Consider the following 22,938-nt stretch of genomic DNA (forward strand, 5'->3'; position numbering starts at 1 on the left):
GGATTCAGTCCCATCTTCCAATGTACCTTAGTTTCCTTAGTACTTTTCTTCGGTTTCTCCTTCTTCGGGGTAGACTTCTCTTCTGTGGATCTCTCACTTGCTGAACTCTCCTCCTCAGAGCTGCTTGCCAACTTCTTAACCTTGCGTCGTGTGGAGTTACGGCTCGGCGGTTGGAGGTTAATTCCAGCGTCTGTTGTCCAATCTGAATACTCACTGGAGACATCACTACAATCCGAAGAAAAATAAGATGACATTTTTGTAGTTTTATATAAGGTGAACTGTAATAGGTGTGAAGAAATCTAGTGCAGGGGTCAGCAACCTTCAGCTATTGTACAAACTACAACCCCCTGCACGCTCCCCCTTCTTGTATATGGGAGTTGTTAACAGGAATCAGGATCACATGACGTGTACAGAGCCCATAACACAGCACAGCAGGGGCGTAACTACTGGGGTAGCCACAGGGCTCAAGACATTATGGGCCCGATAACAGCCGCTACCGCTGCGTTTTTTGTTTTCTTAACAGGCGTTACTCCAGCTGGTAATGGGCCCTATTTACTTATCGATCCTGGCAGTCGCCGGGATCAGCAAGTGACGCCGCAGGCCCTACACACTATTATTATACTCGGGGGTGTTTTCAGGCCCCCGAGTATAATGATCGGAGGTCCGGGAGAAGTAAACACATTAAAAAAAATAATAAATAAATAAAATGTTTACTTAGTGTCCACAGTGGGCATAATACTGGGTGAAGGGGACACTATGGGGCATAATACTGTGTGCAAGGGCTACTATGGGGCATAAGAGCACTCAGGAATGCGGTGCGGGGCGTTCGTCAGTCGAGGTCTTCGGGGTCGGTCAGGGAGGGGGCAAAAGTTAACCACGAGGCCCTGCCATTCCTAGTTCCGCCACAGCTGCACAGGTCAGACTTGGGTCTCTAGACTTGAAAGCACGTTAATAGAAATCCTTGTGGTTTTACCTTGTGTTCCTCCAGTCGTCTTCATCTTCAGAAGCGGACTCCATTGAATTCTCAGTTTGATTTGCATCTGCATCCATCTGCAACAAGATAGAACAGAATTATACATCTAAAGAGGTTTTCCAAGAATTAAGTCATCAATATCAGGTCAGTGAGGGTTCAACATCCAGCACTCCCAATAGTCAGAGGGCTAAGAAGGATGATTTGGGCAGAGCAATACATCCTCTTCATAGACTACCAGGCACAGCGCCTTATATAGTGTAATGGTTGTGCCTGGTATTGCACAAGAAAAAAAATTCAGATTATATAAAGAAGTGGCTGAGTATAAAACAAGGCGGGGAGGGAAGGACTTACATATATCATATATGGATATGCCATAACCATTGAGATAGGACTATCGCTTTAAGCTCCTACTAGGGTGTCGGAGATCTCAAATGCCACAAGACAGACATCCATTATACCCTATTAAAACAGTGACCACTTGCCTCTTCCTCTTCCCCAGAAGACCTGGTTTCTTCACCTTCCTCACATGAGATCTCAAGAAATTCCTTCACTTCACGGCGAAACTGTTGTATACGAGATATCTCCTTCCGCAGTTTTGGATTACTGGCCCAAAAGTTATCCTAAGGAATAAGAAATTCACTCATTAAGAAAAGTCAGAGGCTTTCAGAATATTAAGGGAACAAAAACTAATAGTTTATCTTTTTAGGGGTTGGAGCCTCATTTTTCTGATACAGATCTCAAACCCCGTACCTGCAGCCACCACTAGGAGGGCGCTCTGGAGCTTGGTGCACCGCCACATACACTGGGTCAATGCCAGTGCAGGTGTTTACAATCCCGACAGTCCCATATAAGTGAATGGAGCCCAGATCACGAAAGCACACTGATGCTCCATTAAGAAGGAAGCCTTTGATACTCCGTTCTCCTGATCACAGGGAAGACAACGTTTGGGCCCCAAGACACAACCCCTTTAAGGACAGGTCATTAATATGGTCATGGAAACCCATTTAAGCTCCCCGCAAATGATGCAGTCACAGCAAATGGTTTAGTATAAGAAAAAACACTTACATCTTGACCCCGCAGTTTCTGATTCATAAAAAACAACTTTTCCTGTTCCCCTATTGCAATTCTATGATCTTCCTCCTTCCTGTAAGAGATGGGAGAAAAATAAAACCATGACACCTCCATGACAGCACACGGATGTGACTTCTAACAACTGATGGACCGTAACAATTTTATACAAGTTTTTAGCAGCAATTCATCAAATTTCCAAAACCTGCTTTACAAAAGGCGCATATTTTAACTTTTCATGAAAACTCCTTTAAAACAGAAAAAAACAAAAAACACTATATAAATTTGGTATCAGCATAATTGTAACAACCCACAGAATACAAGCAACATGTCATTTGCACTCTTAATAAAGTGGTGCAAATGCATTTTGTTTTCAACTACACCCCTTTGACAGTGCAATGTGATGTACATTTTCATCATAGTGATCTTAAAAGGATTCTATCATTACAATCCCGTTTTTCAGTGCTACCACGTCGGAACAGCCTGAAAGCAGGCTATTCTTCCCCTACCTTTAGAAGTCTTCTCCGCGCCGCCAGTCCGGTGATATTTCCAGTTGTTTCCATATGCAAATGAGTCTCCAGACAGCACAGGGGGTGTTCCCCTTACGTTAAAACAGTGCTGCCTGAAGAGTCTCCAGCAATGCCCTTCTACAGCCGCGTGCGTTGTCTTGCGTATTTTTCCAGCCAGACTGTCTTCACTCGTGTGGTGACTACATAAAGATGGCCGACAGGACATGCGCAGTCGGCGCATGGCTTGTCGGCCATTTTTCTGTGGCCGCTACGTGAGTATACTATACATGCGCAGTACGCTCATGTAGTTCTACAGAGCATGCTCAGTATCTTCTGTACCAGCATCTCTTATGTGAAAGATGACACAGGAGGACGTGCGTGGCTGCAGAAGAATGGTGTTGGAGAATCTTCGGGCAGCACAGCGGATGCTCCCTGTGCTGTTCGAGCACAGGGGACCACTGGCCTATGCCGTCTGGAGACTCATTTGCACATGGAGAAAACCAAGAATATTACAAACAGTGGCGCGGAGAAGTATTTTAAAGGTAGGGGAAGAATAGCCTTTCTTAAGGCTATTCCTACATGGTAGTCCTGGAAAAAAAGGATTCGAATGATAGACCCAAACCCAAATGGTGCCACTAAAAACACAACTTGATCTGCTTATACAGCTACATTAACAGGAAAAAATAAATGTAACCTTATAGTTCTTCCTTTGAGAGGATGGAAAAAAATTTCTAAGTATTTAAAGGGAACCTGTAAGGCTATTTGGGATACGAAGCTGCCCCACAAACCTTTGTGCACCCATGTTATAAAGCAATACATGCCCACAATAAAAGTTATAAGCTTTATACTCCTCCTGCCACTGTACTCCCGGCACCAGCGCAGTTCTACATAGGTACAGATGGATTTATTAAAACACCTGTCTTTAAGGACTAAACAAAAAGGTTTTTAAGGGATTAAACAGATTAAAACCAAAATAAAGAAGACCACCACCATCTTTATACAAAGATAAAATTCAGACCTGTAAATGACGCTCGGTATTTCCGGCACAACAACTCTCTTCCTCCAAGCCAGTAAATCCCTCTCTGTGGCGATCTGACTACGAGGTGCATTATTATGCATCTGGCGGACACCTTCTACTTGACCGCTGCGTCTCAGGCCAATATTAGGAGGGGAGGCAAGATCTAAAATAAAGACATGTGAAGAGGATCTTAGCTTATATAGTAAGTCTTAGACCAACTAGAATGGGTTAAAAAGCTGCCCCCAGCACATGGCCCCATCACACATGCGCTACCTCTTCTGGCTGCATTGGCGGCCTGAGCGCTGGAGCCGGCTTCCTGCTCTGGATTTGGCCGCTGATCCTGGCGCAGACTGGGATCTGGGTTCTGTTGGTCAGAGTTTGTCTGCTGACTGACCACTTGTTCCACTATTTCCCCATCAACTATTAAGACAGGAAATGAACCGTGTCAAAATATTTCTGTAAATTTTTGGTTTTCTGTTTATTGATCATCTGATCACAGACTTCTGCAGTGCCACGTGTTATCCTACACTAGAACTAAACATAGGGAAGATTCACATGGTAGTAAACACAATGTAGTGAGGTCAATTAGTAAAGGGATTCTACCATTAAAAATCTTTTTTCTGTGGCTAACACGTCGGAATAGCCTTTAGAAAGACTATTCGTCTCTTACCTTTAGATGTGATCTCCGCCGTGCCGTTCCTTAGTAATACCGTTTTTTTTTTTACTGGTATGTAAATTAGTTCTCTGGCAGCGATGGGGGCAGGCCCCAGCGCTGAAGATGCAATGAGGGCGTCCCCACCGCTGCCCGAGAACAGGATCCTGCGCCGCCTCTATCTTCTGCTGGATCCTCCCCTTCTTTCTTCGACGGCTTCACCTCTGTCGGCTCTGACACTAGTAGAGCCGAATGCGCATGCGCGCAATTGCAGCCTCGGAACTATGGCCGCGCATGCGCATTTAGCTCTACTAGTGTCAGAGCCGACTGAGGTGAAGCCGCCGAAGAAAGAAGGGGAGGATCCAGCAGAAGATAGAGGCGGCGCAGGATCCTGTTCTCGGGCAGCGGTGGGGACGCCCTCATCGCATCTTCAGCGTTGGGGCCCGCCCCCATCACTGCCAGAGAACTAATTTACATACCGGTAAAAAACAGTATTACTAAAGGAACGGCGCAGCGGAGATCGCATCTAAAGGTAAGAGACGAATAGCCTTTCTAAAGGCTATTCCGACGTGTTAGCCACAGAAGAAAAGATTTTTAATGGTAGAATCCCTTTAAGTCCTTTTTCGCCAGAGGGATCAAATATAGAGATGAGCGAGTACTATTCTAAACAGCCATTTCAAATAGCACGCTCCCGTAGGAATGAATGGGGATAAAAGTTATATTAAACTAGTAAAGTGGCTAAATGTACAATGGCTAGAAGTGATAACACAGCTCTTACCAGTTTCCATATATCCTAGCTGAGGAACCAGATGCTCGTCCGCACAGTTCTCTCTCCCAGGTACCAGCCGCTGATATTTAGGGGGATGTGGATTTCCGTCAACATCTACCAAGAATGGTGGCGGCATCAAGTGTGGAGCTTGCTGGGTTTGTTCATCCAGCACAAAATGGTTTCCATCAACAATGAGAGGTCGATAGTCTGTGTGGAAAAACATCTGATCTGGGATCTGAAATATAAAAGCAAGTCAGGAACGAGTCAATACTCAGAATAAAGAAACTATAGATTTTGCTGAAATTTTCTAACTCCATATCGGACGAGTCTAACAAATCCCTTTTAGAAGGGTCACACTTACCTTCTCATAAGATTTGTTGTTTCCAAAGCCAAAAATCAGTAGATATCCATGCGAGTCTGTCCCTGCCATACGCTGACCATCAGCTGACAGCTTACAGTCCAGTATGGCACCATGGCCTTGTCCTTCGATCTTGGTAAAGTTTAAAAAAATAAAATAAAAAAAAAATTATACAGTTTGCAATGACTTTCCATATCAAAATAAGACAAATGACAAGTAAAGACCACTAGGAGATACAACAAAGTAAAAGAAAATCTGTGCACATGACCAGGGTATAACTTTATTATACAAACAATAGCATTTCTCCAAAACTGAACAATCCCTTTAACAGCAAATTGTTAGAAAGCCATAATGACTAAAAATATAACTAGGTGAGGGGGAAATGCTAAATGGACAAGATGCTGAAGGGGGTTTATTAGGAAAGAAAAAAAACTAAATAAGCTTAACCTGGAAACGTAGCTTACCAAATTGAAGCAATGCATGACTTTACTGCCACTGATAATATCCCACAGGAAGATATTCCCATCATGTCCTGCAGACAACATCACTCTGGAGTCAAAGGGGTGAGGCTCCAAGACATAGATGTCATTCTCATGACCCTGTGAATAGAAATATAGTGAATGTGACTGATCATATAGACAGCCAAACCAGATGTATATAAAATAATCAATACTCAATATGTACAGAGAAACATCATTCCAAAGGGAAGATGTACATACATTACTGATCATGAGTTACATCCTGTATTATACTCCACAGCTGCGCTCACTATTCTGCTGGTACAATCACTGTGTACATACATTACATTACTTATCCCGTACTGATCCTGAGTTGCATCCTGTATTATACTCCAGAGCTGCACTCACTATTCTGCTGGTACTGTCACTGTGTACATACATTACATTACTTATCCCGTACTGATCCAGAGTTACATCCTGTATTATACTCCAGAGCTGCTGGTACAGTCACTGTGTACATACATTACTTATCTTGTACTGATCCTGAGTTACATCCTGTATTATACTTCAGAGCTGTGCTCACTATTCTGCTGGTGCAGTCACTGTGTAAATACATTACATTGGTGTCCCAGTTAGAGGGTCCCAATCCTTATTACAGCCACCTTTCAGTCTTCTACTCACCGCCAGGACATGCAGCAGTTTCCCGGTATGTGAATCCCACACTTTCAGTAGGTGGGTGCTGCTTGCAGTCACCACACAGTTATCCGATGTGTCCCAGGCTATCATGAGAACCTTGGACTTCTGATATGACACACTATCAGCATCCGCATCATCATCAAGTGATCTGAGAAGAAAATAATATATATACAAGTAATTTTTCACACTTCTGTGCTAAGAACGGGATGACTGGAGATGTCACTGCCAGACACCACTGATGCCGGTTTATTTACTCAAGGACAAAAGGATGGAGTATGTTGAAATCCAAAATGTCCAATCCATATCTCCGCCACTATGCACTATATCTGAGTCAGGCCTAAGAGAGTTGTACAGGATAAGAAAACATGGCTGCCTTCTTCTACAAACAGCGCCACACCTGCTTGCAGGTTGTGTCCTGCATTACCGCTTGGCACCAGTGATGCTGCGAGGTGCAGAACAACAACCTGTAGACAGATATGGCTGTGTTCGTACAAAAAAGAAACGGCCATGTCCTAAAGGGTCTCACAAACCCTACAGGACGGGTTACCATTGCCAAGGATGTAGCCATTTTCTACTACAGTCTGGATGCCCTGCTCTGGCTGTCCTCATCTTAGGCTTACTTTACTCCAAGGAAGCCAAGTGCGATGATCAAATCAGGTTCAGCATCCCTTCCGGGCCACAATACACACAGAAGGGAGAGAGAACTGTGCTGACATGAGTCGCTGCAGAGGTCTCTCTATGACAAAAAGCTGAACATGAGGTGCACAAGCCGTTCATCTCCAAGGCTGTGCCAGATCTTAAGAAAGGGATCTGGCACAGTCGAGCCCCCAACTGCAGAGTATCAGACAAACTTTTTTTTTTTTTTTCTTATTAAAACCATATGCTATATTCATAAATACAATATTGTCAGTATAGAAAAGTGTAGACGAGAGTACGTCGTACCTGTTGTCTAGATCCAGATCCATGTCAAGTACAATACTTTTCCACTCCTGCTCCTCTAAGCTCCATATTCGTGCGGTTCCATCTTTGCTGCCACTTACAAACCTATAGGAAAATTCTTTCTTAATTTAAGTGTTACACAAAAAAATTCTTAATTTTTTCCCCCCATCACCAACCAAGATTTTGTGCACAATGCACTATTTTGGATCATTGATCCAGTGCATGTAGCACCTATAGGGTGCTATTATGGAGATTAGACTACACGCTGGGCTGTAGAGTTGGAAGGCTAAACCACTGGCTCAGACTTATATTTTTCCACCGCCCGACTGACTCCAGACAAAATCGGTCCAGACTCCAATTCCATTGCCCTGGCTTCAAGCACTACACTGACCACCCCATACTGCAAGAGAAGGATACCTGCTTTTGACATTGAACTATTAAGTATATTTTTATTTTTTTATTTTTTTCATTTTATTTTTTACTTTTTTTAAAACCTTTTTCTTTTTTGCATTTGATAGACCCCCTAGGGGTCTTGATCACTAATGCAATGCAAAATACCATTACTTCTATTGCAGTCTACCTAGCATAGCTTACAATAGAATGACAGGCTGAGCCTTCACAAGGTTCCCGGCTGTCATAGCAATGTGACGCTGGCCAGGAAAATGGTGCCTCGGTCATCTTTGACTGAGGCACCAGAGGGGTTAATGTCCCTGATCGGTGCAGGTAACGACAAGGGACATTAGCACTGGGTGTCTACTGTATATAACAGTAGACACCCTACGGCTATGGCGGCCACCCAATTCCCGGGCGGCCGTCATAGTTAAAGGGGCTCTATCAGCAAAATCATGCTGATGAGCCCCACATATGCGTGAATAGCCTTTAAAAAGGCTATTCAGGCACCGTAAAAGTTATGTTGAACTACCCTCCAGTTTTAAAATAAAACCCTAAAACAAAATGTGATAAACTTACCGAACGTGCACGGTGGTCGGGCATTCAGGGTGCGCCGTCTTCTTCATCCACGCCTCCCCTTCCTGTGATGTCCTCGGGTCCCGTCCTCCTCCGGTGCTCGCGAACTGACATTGCTTAAAAAAAATGTCCTGAGCGCATGCGCAGTAGCCGTAGTAGAAGAAGCATGCTACTGCGAATGCGCCCAGGCCATTTTTTTTTAAGCAATGTCAGTTCGCGAGCGCCGGAGGAGGACGGGACCCGAGGACATCGGAGGAAGAGGAGGCGTGGATGAAGAAGACGGCGCACCCTCAATGCCCGCCCAGCGTGCACGTTCGGTAAGTTTATCGCATTCTGTTTTAGGGTTTTATTTTAAAACTGGAGAGTAGTTCAATAACTTTTACGGTGCCTCAATAGCCTTTTTAAAGGCTATTCACGCATATGTGGGGCTCTATCAGCATGATTTTGCTGATAGAGCCCCTTTAAACACCTGGCATGCGCCGTATTAGTTCGGCGGATGTCGCGAACGGGTTAACTGCCAAATGTTGCGACAATTGGTGATTTTGCAGCCCCTACACCATTAATGAAAGGAAAAGTGCTGCAGGACTTGTGCTACGTTTCATATCATACCGTTTTCAGCCATAACATCACGGTAACAAATGTGCAGAAACCACAGATTCGGAGATATAAAAGTTTTCACGTACCTTTCACTGGTGTAGGAAAATAATATGCTGTCCACTATATCCTATAATGAAAAACAGGGTTGTCAGAAGACTAGACAGATAAGCAGCTGAGATATACCGTGGACGCTGCTCAGAATGAAGCCCTGTTGGTTACCTCTTTCAGAGACATATCAGCCCCATAAGAGGAATCACAATTGTATAAATAGTTTTATGGTCTCAAAAGGGTTTTCCTAAAAAAAAAACTCTTATCTGTCCTTTGGAAATATCTGACAGCTGGGGTCCCATTGCTGAAGTGATTCCCATGCCCCCTCCCCATTTAAATGGAACGACAGACTAGCACATACCCCTCCACTACATCCAAAATCATTTATCTTGCAGTCCCATAGAGTGTGAATGGAGGGGTAGCATGCATGCCTGATTGCTGCTGTACTCAAACAGGGGGCATAAGACCCCCGTCCTCACAATCTGCATCTATTAAGGCTGGTCTTAAGTCCGCAAATGGTCCACAATTGAGGGTTTTCAATTGCGGACACATTATATTCAATGCGGCCTCTTACACCACCGGATATTTTATCTGTGGTGTGGCCAGGCCACAACTGTGGTCCGCAATTTATAGAACATGTCCGTAATGGCCGTGAATTACGGCATTGCACGGACTCGCCCATAGAACTCTATGGGCGAGTGCGGCAGGACAGGGACGTCTGCGGAGTCTATGTTGCCAATCAGCAACTTGCGGACCGTACATTCAATACGGTCATGTAAGACCAGCCTAAGAGTCACTCCAAGCTGACAAGAGGGGGCGGGGCTTAGTGTTCCTGTTTCCTATTGCAGACAGAGCAGTGTTGACAGAGTCATGGGAAAGGGGTCTGACCTCCAAAGATACATATGGAGAATTCTTTTCACATTTCTCAGTATGCAATCTGAAAACAGGAAGAGAATAGAGGAGGCAGGGTGGGGATTGTTACCACTGCTGAGCATTTCTTACGTTTAGTATACCTTTAAAAGTTTTATGGCATTGATAGCAAATATAAAGAACGTCAAAGTACTCACACTATGATCATCGAGCTCCGATACTTTCTCAGGGTTTGCATTACCAAAATAATAAAGCCGGATGGCGTGGTCACTACCGCCCACTGCCAGGAACATTCCACCTGTGGTTTACAAAAGTGAGAAGGTAGAAGAATTAGGACATATTCGCATGTGGCAGATATGCAGACTCTGCTGTCTCTAGGAGTCCCATAGATGTGAATGGAAATTGTGTGGACAGGCACAGTCACTTCTCCAAGTGGAAGCGGTGGCAAACCCTTTTTCTGGAGATTGATGGGTGCAGGTATGGATGCATTCAATAGAGGATCCCCATGAGACCCAGCTGAGGGGAGTGAATGAGTCTGTGTCCACCAGGGATTAGGGTGAATATGCACATTGGTATAAACTCTGAACACCAGGTGGCACTATACTATGTAAGCAAATTTTTATTTTTTTTTATTTTAGATTATATTTTGTTTTTGTTTTTTTAATAGCAAATGGCAACAAACATTTGTTTTTTTGAGGAGCTATACAACACACATTATATTCTATGGAGCGACAACCCCTTTACAAACCGCTGCATAGGGATCAAGTTTTAGAGACCTTGGTCCCTTAAGATATCCTACTAATATTAATGGATGTTTGTTCCTCAATCACGCAAAAACGGCCAAGCGGATTTGCCTGAAATCTGCCACACACATAGATTGCCACCCGGATTAAGATATAGGCTACTTACTATCCACGTAAATGCCCAGACTTCACGACCGCTAATGACAAATTGCAGTTTGGGCTAGACTAAAGGACCTGAGATGACGTCATCCCAGGTCCTTGAGCCGTTCCCCGATTGGACGGCATTACTGTGTGGGTGGAGCCATCGACGAGACTGCAAGCGGCACAACATTGCGTCTCATGCTCGCTTGGGAGGGGACCGAACATGCAGCCTTGGTTTGGGGGCGCGAGCAGTGTATCGGGTGTACCGTTTCGGTGAGTACAGTGGGGCCATACGCTGTTCTGCCTCTGCTGTGAGGGAGAGGAAGGGAACGGTAGCAAAGTTCCAAATTGCCAGATGTAGCCGAGCTTGGGCACAGCTGCAGCGCAGCACAGTATCCCCCCATATGCAGAGACTTTAATACACCTGCGTATGCTGCGCATCGGCAGAGATGTAGCAGTGCTGAGACGTGGGCCCACGCAGATGATCACCACCAGCAATTGCACACATATATGCGGGGCATTGCCGACAACAACACGCGGATGAAGTTGCGGGCAGATGCTAGTACTCATATAATAATGTTATGGATTACACCTTTTTAGGTAGAAACAAGTCATCCACTAAATAAGGAATAAAAGGGAACCTATCAGGCTAGTCGTGCTGCCCTCTGAGGAGGTGACAGATCTGCTAATTTCATCAGTCTGTCACTTACGTTATTTGTGTAGTGGTTTTTGGAGAACTTGCAGATCAATCTTTGCATCACAAGGAGCGCAATGATATCTTTGATACGCTTTCCTCACCCTCCAGGCACTGACTGGCAGATTTCTGCCTCCTAACGTGCACAGAGAAATTTGTCAAACAGCAGCTGAAAGATGGAGGGGCCACATATCATGAATATCATTGGGCAGCAAACAACGCAAACACAAAGATATGAGATTGCACACATCAGTGTGTCCGCTACTTCTCAGAGGACAGCATAAGACCCAATGCACACAGCCAAGTGTTTATCTGATATGGGCTGAGTTTACAACGAAACGCGATCACAGTGCATTCTGTTGCAAATCTGGCACCACATCAGATGCACACTTGGACGAGCACATGGGATATCAAGGACCTGAGAGGTTCCATACACTATTATCTGTACAAACACGTACAGTTAGACACAACGAAAGCAGTTTCCCACTAACACTTATCCCCTTAAGAATAAGGGTCTGATCTCTGGGGGCCCAACCACTAGGACTGCGCATAACCGGGCCACAAGAAAATGGCCGCTTACAGAGTAAGCTGTGCAAGCAGCTATTTTCTTGTGGCCGTATACACAGTAAGCTGGTGTAAGCGGCCATTTTCTCATGGCCCGGGCATGCGCAGTTGGCTCTGCCCGAGGCCTAGAAGACCGAAACCCAGGACGGAAGAAGACACAGGGAGAGGACGTTCCAGAAGAAGATGGAGGGGTCGCTGAAGAGTTCTCTCGCAGCATTGGGGCCCGCCCCCAGTGCAGCGAGATAACTCATTTGCATGCTGAAGAAAACCAGGATTTCTACCGAATGGCAGCATGGAGACGACATTTTAAGGTAGGAGAAGAATAGCCTTTCTTAAGGCTATTCCTACAGGTTAGTCAGAAGAAAAAAAAAAAAAAAAGAGAATCCAATGATAGGATCCCTTTAAGCAAATACTTGCAATCTGGACTTACCAACACTACATGCAGAGCAGAGCATCTGAGCTCCAGGTCCGGACTTTTCTATGAATTTCAGTGGACGATCACTGGATTAAAAGGAAAACAAAAGAAAATGCCAATAAACAACCAAGAACAACATTAAAGTGGCTTACGTATAAAAGCGATGGTACCTACTTGAACTGCAAGGTATCGACATCCCAATGCCATAAGCAGACTGTGGCATCTCCTCCCGTGGACACCAGGTATCGGGTAGAGCCTTGGACCAGTGGGCTGAACTAGAAGACAGTGGGAAGATTACTTATACACACTGTATTGTAAAAGCTAGGAGTCTTGGATCCTAATCACACAGGCTGATGCTTCCAGTTTCCTACAGCCCACTTGTCAACCTTTCTGTAGACTGAATTTAATTTTATACTGCAGATTTTTTTACCATTTGATATGAGGCACACAATTTTACAGTAGCATTCCTTTTAGGACAGGTATAGCCCCATAAATACAGCATCCAACATAAGTCTAAACTGTTTTTGTAGAGAAAGCCCAGTAGGGGTCGCTAGAATTGATCATGTAGCCCAAAACCTTATAATCCAGTATTATCTGCTCAATGAGGAGAATAATGCGTGTCAGCTATTCCAAAAGGAAACACTCTCTAGTGCCACCTACAGGCAGGCAGAAGTTTATTTGAATCCTATTCCTCAAGGAGAATTACTTTAAATATTCCTAACATCAGGCTGGATCTCTACAAAGGGAAGCAGCACCTCTGCAGATCTATGATAAGACACATGAATATGGCGCCTAGCGAAGAGATGGCGATACTTACAAGTAATGAGGTAACAGCCCCGGAGTGACCCTGTAGCACAGCCATGGGGGCACAGGTTCGGAGAGACCACACTCTGATGATCTTCACACAGCTGGCAGCAGCGATCAGGGTATTCTCATAGTTCACAGTAAGTTCAGAGATCTCAGCAGAATGACCCCTTAGTGTGGCTAGCAGCCGTCCATCAAGTGCCGACCAAATCTTCACCAAGGCGTCGTCTGAGCCCTGACGTCAGAGAAAAGCGTAAGGTCATTATTCACATAGGAGCAGCTTATCCTACATAGTAGGTGTAAGGGCTAGTTCACACGGGAGCAAGGAGGTGGTTTTGACAGCAGATTTTGCCTCAAAATCCGCCTCCATACAATGGTGGTCTATAGAGACCACTAGTGTTCTTTTTTCTGCTATTGGCATCTTGTCGATAGCGGAAAAAAGAAGCAAGCTGCCCTTCTTCAGGTGAAAGCCGCGGCTTCCACCTGACGGCAGCAACCTCCGGTGTCGGCACATTCATTTGAGCCAACTCTGGAGGGGAAAGCCGCGACGGTCGTGGCAGGCGGGTTTTGACCCGACAGTGACACGGCTCAAAGCTGGGAACAATCGTCAGGGTCTGCACCCGGGCCATGTCAGTAACAATATACTATAGTATAGAAGGCACCAGACCGCTGATATACAGAGTTTTAACCCCTACCTGCCATGTGATGAACAATTAGGTCACGTTCACATGAAAAAGAAACCCAGTATGCAAACAGAACTCACTATTATAAAGCTGACACCAACTCTAATGGTCAGGAACACAAACCCCTTTAGATGCAGTGGTCAGCAGTGACTGCAGAATCTAAGTGGTTAGATTGAGGAAGAGCTGTGAATCAGGCCTGCAAAGAACTAAAGTCTAGCAAAGGAGTTGTCCAGCCAAAAAAATCATATTATACTGATGATCTATCCAACGGATAGGGCTGCTGTGCCACTCCTAATACTGGAATAAGTGCAGTGCTGCACCCTGTCCGCTTGCAGCTTCTAACCCCTGAGGACTGCAGAGTCCGGGTGTCCTGTGAATGGGTAATGTGTATGAAAGTTCGGTTTGGTGCCAGACAAGCCCTTTAAAAGCCACGGTCAAAGGCAGAACCTAATAAGCATAATACATAAGTACTGTAAAGAAATATAGGGGTGAATGGGAGAGAGCTGCAGTACTGTTCATGGATACTATGAGGTGTACATAGCTCTGGCTGTTCCAAGGTGCTGCGGCCACTTAAATCCTGGGGGTGCCAGGAATTAGACCCTCACTGACGTCGTATTGAGGACCTATCCTAACTACATGGGATTGCTAAGGGAACTTCCAGGATGATCTAGCAACAGTTTTGGAAATTGCAGTGTGTCCTCTGCACATATTTTTCAGCAAGGTGTGCATAGGATTAGTAAGAATCCAATCCACTATGCGACATTTCTGCCGCGTCCAAACCGCGGCGTTCAGGCCTCGCGGGGCACCAGCCTTGAGGTGTTAAAATATCAAGATTGCAATCAACCAGATTCTAGCCATAAGGCGGCTCCTCCTAGCCCTGGTGCATAAGGTTTCTGTATCAGGACTCGCTGCCATTTTTCTCCAGCCCTCATCTACTTACAGTGAAGATTCTTTGACCAGTGCGATCAAAAGCGACGCAGTAAACAGAGGACAGATGACCGAGGATCCTCTTATGCATTTTGATCTGCTGGTACATGGTGACAGGAAACGCAGAGTTGAAACGCACAGCACCGGTTAAGTGTTTGCCATGGTGAACATTCACTGCAAAGCACAAAAACACCCAGTAATAAAGTATAAATTGTAATAAAATCAAAGTGGAGGGGGCGAGAGGGAGGGAAACTACACAACATACCAATGTTTGGTGGTTTCTGGCTATTAGCGGGCACTTCTGGGGGTCTCCCTCGCTGAAGAGTGGCAAATGTTTTGTGGTTCCACTGGGCATTTCTGTAACCTGAAGAGATACAACAGATATGAGAAAATAAGTTACTTACAGCCCTGGCACCGAGTAATGTCTGAAATAACAGAGGTCACCCACAGTACCCGACCCTCTATGCAGGCCCATCAAAGTAAGGTTATATTCACATGGCAGATTTGGTGCAAAAATTTTTCCATCTGTTTAACTCATCTGAGGCCCGATTCACATCTGCGTTCGGGTTGTCAGCTTGGGGACCCCCTGAATGGAAACCTATACGCATAAAAATGTGGTTAACCTAAGGAAACCCACAAACTATATTGGGGTCCGTGTGGTTTCCGCATGAAAAATACAGAAGGACTTTTCTCTCTCTGGATATTTTATAAGGATAGGGGAACGCAGATGTGAACTGGGCCTGAATGGGGCTCGCAGAGATCAGAAACCTGGATGAAGGGTGTAACACTGCCAGACACTGCTTTAGGCCAGGGACCCACTGGCTGTAAACGCCACAATTTGGCCGCGGCATTTTACAGTACTTGCAAAATGGATGGGATTCATGCAAATCCCATACCCACTTTGTGGAAAAAAAAACGCAGCACGGACATGCTGTGATTTCCAAAACAGTCACGGTTTTGAAAATCGCAGCATGTCAATTATAGCTACAGAAACGCCGGCGGCTTTCCCGTAGATATAATTGTAACAGAAAGTCCGCGGAGGAAAACTCAGTGAACTTTCAGTTCAAAGCGCTGCGGGAAGACCCAGAATGCGTTCACGCCACGATTGCTCCTGCAGTGCTTTAGCACGGCGATTCCAGCCTGTGGGGCCTTAGCCTTAAACGGGTTTCCAAGGCTTATAAACAGATCCTTTTGGGATAGGTAATAAGTTGAAGATCAGCAGGGTTTGACCCCTGGGACCCCTGCAGACTTGATGCAGCAGTGATGCTCTTCTTCACAGGCCAGGTGGCCTCTTCGCAGCCTAATACCATTCAAGTGAATGGGGAAAAGGTGCAAAACCGAGCAAAGTCACTATACAGTGAATGGTGCTGTGCTTGGTTTAGCGTGAAGAGGCCGCTGTGCTAGGTTAATGCTACGGTCGCACTGAGACATGCAATGCAAAGGTAAAACCACAGCTGCAAAAGATTTAAACCTGCTGGATTTTTGGTTGCAGGGTGCAAGTTACATGCAACTATGCCAGGATAGACCTCAATGCAACTACAACTCACACACAACCAATGGCACGCAAATCTTGCATTTTTGGATTCATGTTCCCATGTAGCATTAACCTAATGTCCCAGTACTAGCAGTGAGATTAATTGGCGTACACACGGCTGACATACCACTACCTTTCTCTGTGCATAGTGGCTTGTTCGCAATCCCAAGCAAAGAGCTGGGTCTGGAGATGTAAACCGGCCCTTGTCTGTCCACGAAGCACGATAAACCCTGACAGATCCTCAGCAAGTGGTCGGGAGTCACCGATTTGTTGCTGGAAACCTAAAAGAAATTATACTGCAGTGTGAGACATCATTACAGTCAATGTCAGTTAACCCCTACTTGCCCAAATATGTACTCTAAAATGGTGTCATTAAAAAAATACAACTCCTCCCGCAAACAATGAGCACCGAAACAGCAGACAGAATAAAAGTTATGGGTCTCAGCAGGTAGAGATGGGGAACATGGCTGTATACTTTATAGTGGCTGTGCCTGGTTTTGTAGTTCAGATGTGTTCACTGAGCTGCAAACAGGCCACATGACCCATGAATGCAACGAAACGTGGCCTGTGAAGCAGTAATGTGGTGGCCATTTGTTTGAGGCACTTCTATACGGACACTGTCGGGCTAGTGAGATGTCTGGAGAGAAGCAATTCCTACAGAACAGGAAATGTCATTGTGAGTGCCAGTGTCTATTATTTCAGAATTAATTATTGATTTATTAAAAATACGCTATATTAAAAAAAAAAAAGTAACCAATAAATCATGTTCTGACAACCCACTCCCCTTAATATTTAAGCTTCCAATTCGCTGCCCACAGCTGACCAGGAGCGCACAATCTGCTGAGTACAGGAAAACTAAAAACACATGGTCTAGTGCGGGTGTACTCGCTCCGTGATATACATATACACTAGAAACCTGAGATCAATGTACATTACATAACACAGGTCAGAGGCACTGGGGAAATACAGGCTTACAGCTGACTGCTGGAATCCACTAAGGAGGGGGTGTCATAAATCCTAGTACTACACTGGGGCCCATACATCCATATCACTATACACAGTAAGCCTGTGGGTGAGGGTAATTCAGCAGCACATGTGCCCCGGCCCCCTGCACCACAGGTGACTTTATGCTGTAGATGGTTTCTGCTGCCACCTCACCCACTGCTAGACTGAAATCAAGACATTGGGGGCAAATATCAGACTTAAGAGGTTGTCCAGGACGGACATGGAGATCCACTTCCTTTTCAGTGACATCACATCCATTGGCGATATGACTGTGCCGCAGCTCAGTCCCATTCAAAGGAATAGGGCTGTGCTGTAATACCAAATAAAGCCACTATACAATGTCCGGCGCTGTGCTTGGTAAGCACAGCACCCCGCGTCAACCTCCCCACCCCCTCATATGGCCCCCACCTGTCAGGCACCCTCTGCACCTCTTGCTTCTTATCTACAATTGGACTACTTTGCAGCCTCCATATTCAGTCTCACACATACAACTCTATGGAGCAGGGAGGGGCTGAGCAGAACTCTGGGTAGTTGTTTATTACCTCATTTTGTGTATTATCAGCTTCTTATCTATAACTTCTGTTCCATGCACTGTCCATTGCTTTTATAACACTGAGTGTGTTTTCTATTGCCCCTCCCCCCCCCCATAGACTAATAAGGAGAAAGTAAAAGCCTGAAAGGTAGAGAAGAAAACTGATTTCTTGAATAAGATCTATTACATCTATTCACTTGTACTATTCAGGTATACACACATACAAATGAAGGTGCACTTTAGTTCAGGACTACTATATACATTTAGGCTACAATGTATATATTTCATATATACCGTATTTTCCGGACTATAAGCCGCACATAAAATTCTACGATTTCCTCAGAAATCGTAAGTGCGGCTTATAGTCCGGTGCGGCTTATATATGGATGGAAGCGGCGGCAAAGACTGCGTGCCGCTTCCATACATACATAAAAGGCACCGTAAGGGTGCATTCACACTACCGAACGCCGGCGTGTATCACAGCCGTACACACCGGCGTTACAGCAGGGCTGCCGGACACTTCCTATTCATTTCTATGGGAGCAGGCATGCGAGCGCTCCCCATAGAAATGAATGGACAGACACTTCCCATTCATTTCTATGGGAGCCGGCATGCGAGCGCTCCCTATAGAAATGAATGGAAAAAAGCAGTCCATTCATTTCTATGGGGAGCGCTCGCATGTCGGCTCCCATAGAAATGAATAGGAAGTGTCCGGCAGCCCTGCTGTCACGCCGGCCTGAAACAGAACGTGAAACTTACCCAGCGGTGCAGGGCGGGCGGGCGGGCATTCAGGTCTCCTCTGCCTCCGATGTTCCGTCCTTCTCCTCCGGCGCTCGCTGATAATGGCCGGGGCGCATGCGCAATATCATAATGCTTCTACTGCGCATGTGCCCTGGCCATTATCAGCTTGCGAGCGCCGGAGGAGGACGGAACATCGGAGGAAGAGGAGGCCTGAATGCCCGCCCACCCTACACCGCTCAGTAAGTTTGACATTCTGTTTCAGGCTTTTATTTTAAAACAGGGGGGGGGGGGTAGTTTAACCTAACGTTTACGGTTGGGCTCTATCAGCATGATTTTGCTGATAGAGCCCCTCCTTGCCTGCCGAGCGCTTCCAATAGAAGCGGCTGGCACGCGGGGGGTTAAGCGGCCGCTGGCAAAGTCTGCCTGCCGCCGCTTTCAATAAGATATAATGCGCACCGGACTGCGGTTTATAGTCCGGTGCGCCTTATATATGAACCGAGACGGACTATAAGGCGCTCATGGGCAATGCGGCTTATAGTCCAGTGCGCCTTATAGTCCGTAAAATACGGTACTTACCATTTCATTGTAGGTTCTTGTGTGTTCATTCCCTTGCCAATCCAATCTGTTCGGAAGAAGCTAATAAAATGGAAAAACATGTGTGAGGATAATGACATGGTGCTAGGTCCGTAGCTCTGAGGTGCTAAGTCTCTGTTCACATCGGCATGGATTCAGTATACAGTGACAGATCTGTTGCCCAACAGACCTGAATGACTTATAGTTGGGTTCTGTTACGGAGCCCATTTTGACAAGAGCGCTGACGCAAACATGAAAAAATTGGCAGCAAATCCTTTGGACACAAATGTGAACATAGTCTGAGGCAGGGCCTGAGGCTGCGTTCTGCGGCCTTCTCTTGGGTTCTGCCGGCCCAGCAGGATCGGCTGCAAACCTGCGGCCTACAAACTAGGGACAGCCTCAGAGATGATACTTAACCTCTCCGCTCCCCGGCACCTCACCGTCTATTCCCTTGCCCAGAGCGCACCGCATGTGCACCTGGAACAGAGCGAGACCTGTGGCCTCTGCGAGGAGACGCCAAAATTTGCAAGGCCACTGTTCAGGTTAATTAATATATGTGTTGTATAGAATCTAAAAGAATCTGTATAAAATCTAGAATCACTTGAAATTTTTTTTTCTATTTGAAGCCCATTTGCCCGGATGAGACTGATTCTACATCCACACAGGACAAAAAAATCAGAAACAATCCAGACGGCAGATTTCACCCCCCTACTGTGCACATTTTTTCCATTTCTGCAGCTTATAGACGAGATTTGTCCAAATCTCCTCCACTTTGTTCCTCATATTTCCCACTGCCAATCCTTACAGAGAATCCTAAAGGACTCGTAAAGGGTAATGGGTGACACAGTGCACAACTAGGGTCATAAAGAACGCAAGGAAAGGTCAAAGGAAAGGTCACCAGCCTAAAGTAGCTTCCCAAATACACTGCCAAACCTAGTGCCTTCTATCTGTAGTGTTCTCTGCCTCAGCAGAGACAGCAAAACGTTGCTGAACATGGTAGTTTAGACCTGTGGCCCTCCTCTGAGGCTTTCAGCACTGCAAAGGTTAATATTTGCAGCAATAATGGACCTACCAATTCAACACAAGTTTTTGCAAGCCTTCTTTTCTTAAAGGGATTCTATCATTGAAATCACATTTTTTCTTTCTCACACATAGGAATAGCCTTAAGAAAGACTATTCTTCTCCTAGCTTTAGAGGTCTTTTCTGCACTGCCGTTCGGTAGAAATCCCAGTTTTTGTCTGTATGCAAATGAGTTCTCTCGCAGCACTGGGGGCGTCCCCAGCGATGCCTTCATCTTCTTCTGGAATGTCCTCTCCCTGCATCTTCTTCCATCCTGGGTTTCAATCTTCTAGGCCTCGGGTCAAGCTGACTGCGCATGCCGGGGCCAGCTGGTGTAAGCGGCCATTTTCTTGTGGCTCCGACATCGCAGTTGGCTCTGCCCGAGGCCTATGAGAATGAAACCCAGGACGGAAGAAGGCACAGGGAGAGGCCGTTCCTGAAGAAGATGGAGGCGTCGCTGGAGGGTTCTCTCGCAGCATTGGGGACACCGCGGAACTCATTTGCATACTGTAGAAAACCCGGATTTCAAATGAACGGCGGCGTGGAGAAGACATCTAAAGGTAGGAGAAGAATTTTCTTAAGGCTATTCCTACCTGTCAATGAGAAAAAAAAGAAATGTGATTCTAATGATAGGATCCCTTTAATGTCCAATAAGTATGAATGGGATATTCCCGCAAGAAGCATTGACCAGTACAATGGGCAGGTGATAAATACTAGATCTGCGGGGCCACACGGTGGCTCAGTGGTTAGCACTGCAGCCTTGCAGCGCTGGAGTCCTGGTGTTCAAATCCCGCCAAGGGCATAAAACCATCTGCAAGGAGTTTGTATGTTCTCCCCGTGTTTGCATGGATTTCCATTCCATATTCCAAAAAAGACATACTGATAGGGAAAAAATGTACATTGTGATCTCTATGTGGGGCTCACAATCTACATTTAAAAAAAAAAAAAAAAAAAAATACTAGATCTGCGACGTTGGGGCTACCAAAAAGAACGAACCCTGTCTATCCTCCTCCAAGTCACCAGATCATGGGTTAGCATAGAGCGTTTGCACTTCCACCAATCCAATAGACAGAATGGAGTGTCAGAATACATTCCCTATTGTCCTAGTCGTGGCTTCACAGGCGGGAGGAATCAGAAACAAGGGTCCCCCATTCTGGTCATTTGTCTGCTGCTTCTGGCTGGCGTACTCCTTTAATGCAAGAGATATGACATAACACTTGCCAATACTTCACCAGACTGTTCAGTCCACCCCAGTTGCACTTGTATTGTGCGTGTAGAACTAGGTGTATATACTATATAACTAGAACCATAAGCAGCAGAGGTAACCTATCTCACTTGACAACCCTTCATGTGATAAGATCGCTACTTACATTGTGTTCATTCAGCTCCTGGATCAGCATCTGTACGGACAAAACACACGACAAGTTATTAATGTAGGGCCACAAGAAGCAAAGGTTAGGCCTGGAATACCCCAACCACTAGGGTAGGGATTTACTTCCAGACTGATATAAGGCCATCTAATCATACAAATCCATGTATATAAAAAAGAAAAAAAAAAAAAAAAAAGCCTAGCTAGTGAATAATGGTGACAGAACCCATCGGAGACCAGACAGGCGCTATAATTACACGGGGCACACAGGAGCAATTACAAGTCACAGCCAAGTGACAACCTGCATGCCTGGTATTTTTAACACACGGGGGAGGAACGACAGCTCCCAGCCTCACATACTGCTGGGGAAGAGGGCACAGGAGGATCGGGGTAGTAGCAGCAGCTACACAAGTCTGCAAAAAGCCACAGGAAGATGCGGCAGATTTACTACAGATCTCCCCAATGTGACGGCTTGCACAAGTGTCCGTCAGGGTCCGGACATAGATTTGTTTCCTATAGGTTTAGAGGTAGGAGGCCAGACAGTCGATACCAGCACTGCTCCAAAAATATGCAAATCAGGACTGCAGAAAAGCTGAGTTGTATGAATGCCTTCACTAATGGTAGCCCAGTATGTAGTCACCTCAGTGTGCAGGACCTCAGGGGTCGTCACACAATCATCACTAACTCCTAATCTACGGGTAGTGCCGATTGCTAAGGATCCGACTACTGGGCCCCCCAATCATCATGACATCAGGGTCATGTCCCCTTATTTAAGAAGCATTGGTCACACATGGCTGGTACCTCTCCAAGAGAAGAAAGGTCGAGTACAGCAATATGGCAAATACTTCTCGGCCATTTGGCTAAGATCAAGTGTAGTATCTGTTCTTATCATAAGCAGGAAGTACGTGAAACTGCTGGGGTGGACCGGAACTACCCTGGCAGGAGTAGACCGAAACCTGTGGAGATGAGAATGGAGAAACCACTTTGGGCATGTTGCTGGGGGATGCAGTCAGTAATCGGTTCCGCCAGTGGTTTTGGCTCCGGCCACTGTAGGGGACCGACAGAACGCTGCTGACGCTGGCAACAGGACCACCTGGCGCTTCGGTGCCAGTGGATCTTGGCTGGGGAGCGCTCGAAGGCCTCTTGTGTTGTGCCCTGGGGGGCAGAGTGGACCCCGGGGTGCCTAAGACCACTGGGCGTGGGAAATCCACTGGTTTTCGGCACATTGCGTGG

At 45.8% G+C, this 22,938-nt stretch overlaps 1 protein-coding gene and 1 pseudogene across 1 annotated transcript in view; one reads left to right on the forward strand and one right to left on the reverse strand.

Annotated features, from left to right (window-relative positions):
- The window catches only part of BRWD1 (bromodomain and WD repeat domain containing 1), a 40,004-nt gene that overhangs the window by 11,799 nt on the left and 5,267 nt on the right, over nucleotides 1-22,938 (reverse strand). The window contains exons 3-23 of the mRNA XM_075263537.1: nucleotides 21,707-21,736; nucleotides 19,281-19,340; nucleotides 16,560-16,707; nucleotides 15,158-15,256; nucleotides 14,906-15,066; nucleotides 13,296-13,517; nucleotides 12,653-12,753; nucleotides 12,494-12,564; nucleotides 10,119-10,219; nucleotides 9,090-9,130; nucleotides 7,444-7,545; nucleotides 6,487-6,649; nucleotides 5,812-5,946; nucleotides 5,351-5,479; nucleotides 4,999-5,224; nucleotides 3,842-3,988; nucleotides 3,569-3,731; nucleotides 2,039-2,117; nucleotides 1,456-1,593; nucleotides 974-1,050; nucleotides 27-225 (exon numbers count right to left, since the gene is read on the reverse strand). Of these exons, the coding sequence (XP_075119638.1) occupies nucleotides 27-225; nucleotides 974-1,050; nucleotides 1,456-1,593; nucleotides 2,039-2,117; nucleotides 3,569-3,731; nucleotides 3,842-3,988; nucleotides 4,999-5,224; nucleotides 5,351-5,479; nucleotides 5,812-5,946; nucleotides 6,487-6,649; nucleotides 7,444-7,545; nucleotides 9,090-9,130; nucleotides 10,119-10,219; nucleotides 12,494-12,564; nucleotides 12,653-12,753; nucleotides 13,296-13,517; nucleotides 14,906-15,066; nucleotides 15,158-15,256; nucleotides 16,560-16,707; nucleotides 19,281-19,340; nucleotides 21,707-21,736 (2,592 nt within the window). The remainder of the gene's footprint in view (nucleotides 1-26; nucleotides 226-973; nucleotides 1,051-1,455; nucleotides 1,594-2,038; nucleotides 2,118-3,568; nucleotides 3,732-3,841; nucleotides 3,989-4,998; nucleotides 5,225-5,350; nucleotides 5,480-5,811; nucleotides 5,947-6,486; nucleotides 6,650-7,443; nucleotides 7,546-9,089; nucleotides 9,131-10,118; nucleotides 10,220-12,493; nucleotides 12,565-12,652; nucleotides 12,754-13,295; nucleotides 13,518-14,905; nucleotides 15,067-15,157; nucleotides 15,257-16,559; nucleotides 16,708-19,280; nucleotides 19,341-21,706; nucleotides 21,737-22,938) is intronic.
- On the forward strand, nucleotides 22,546-22,640 carry LOC142196431 (U2 spliceosomal RNA; annotated as a pseudogene).

This window comes from Leptodactylus fuscus, chromosome 2 (genome assembly GCF_031893055.1).
Source record: "Leptodactylus fuscus isolate aLepFus1 chromosome 2, aLepFus1.hap2, whole genome shotgun sequence".
Lineage (NCBI taxonomy): Eukaryota > Metazoa > Chordata > Amphibia > Anura > Leptodactylidae > Leptodactylus > Leptodactylus fuscus.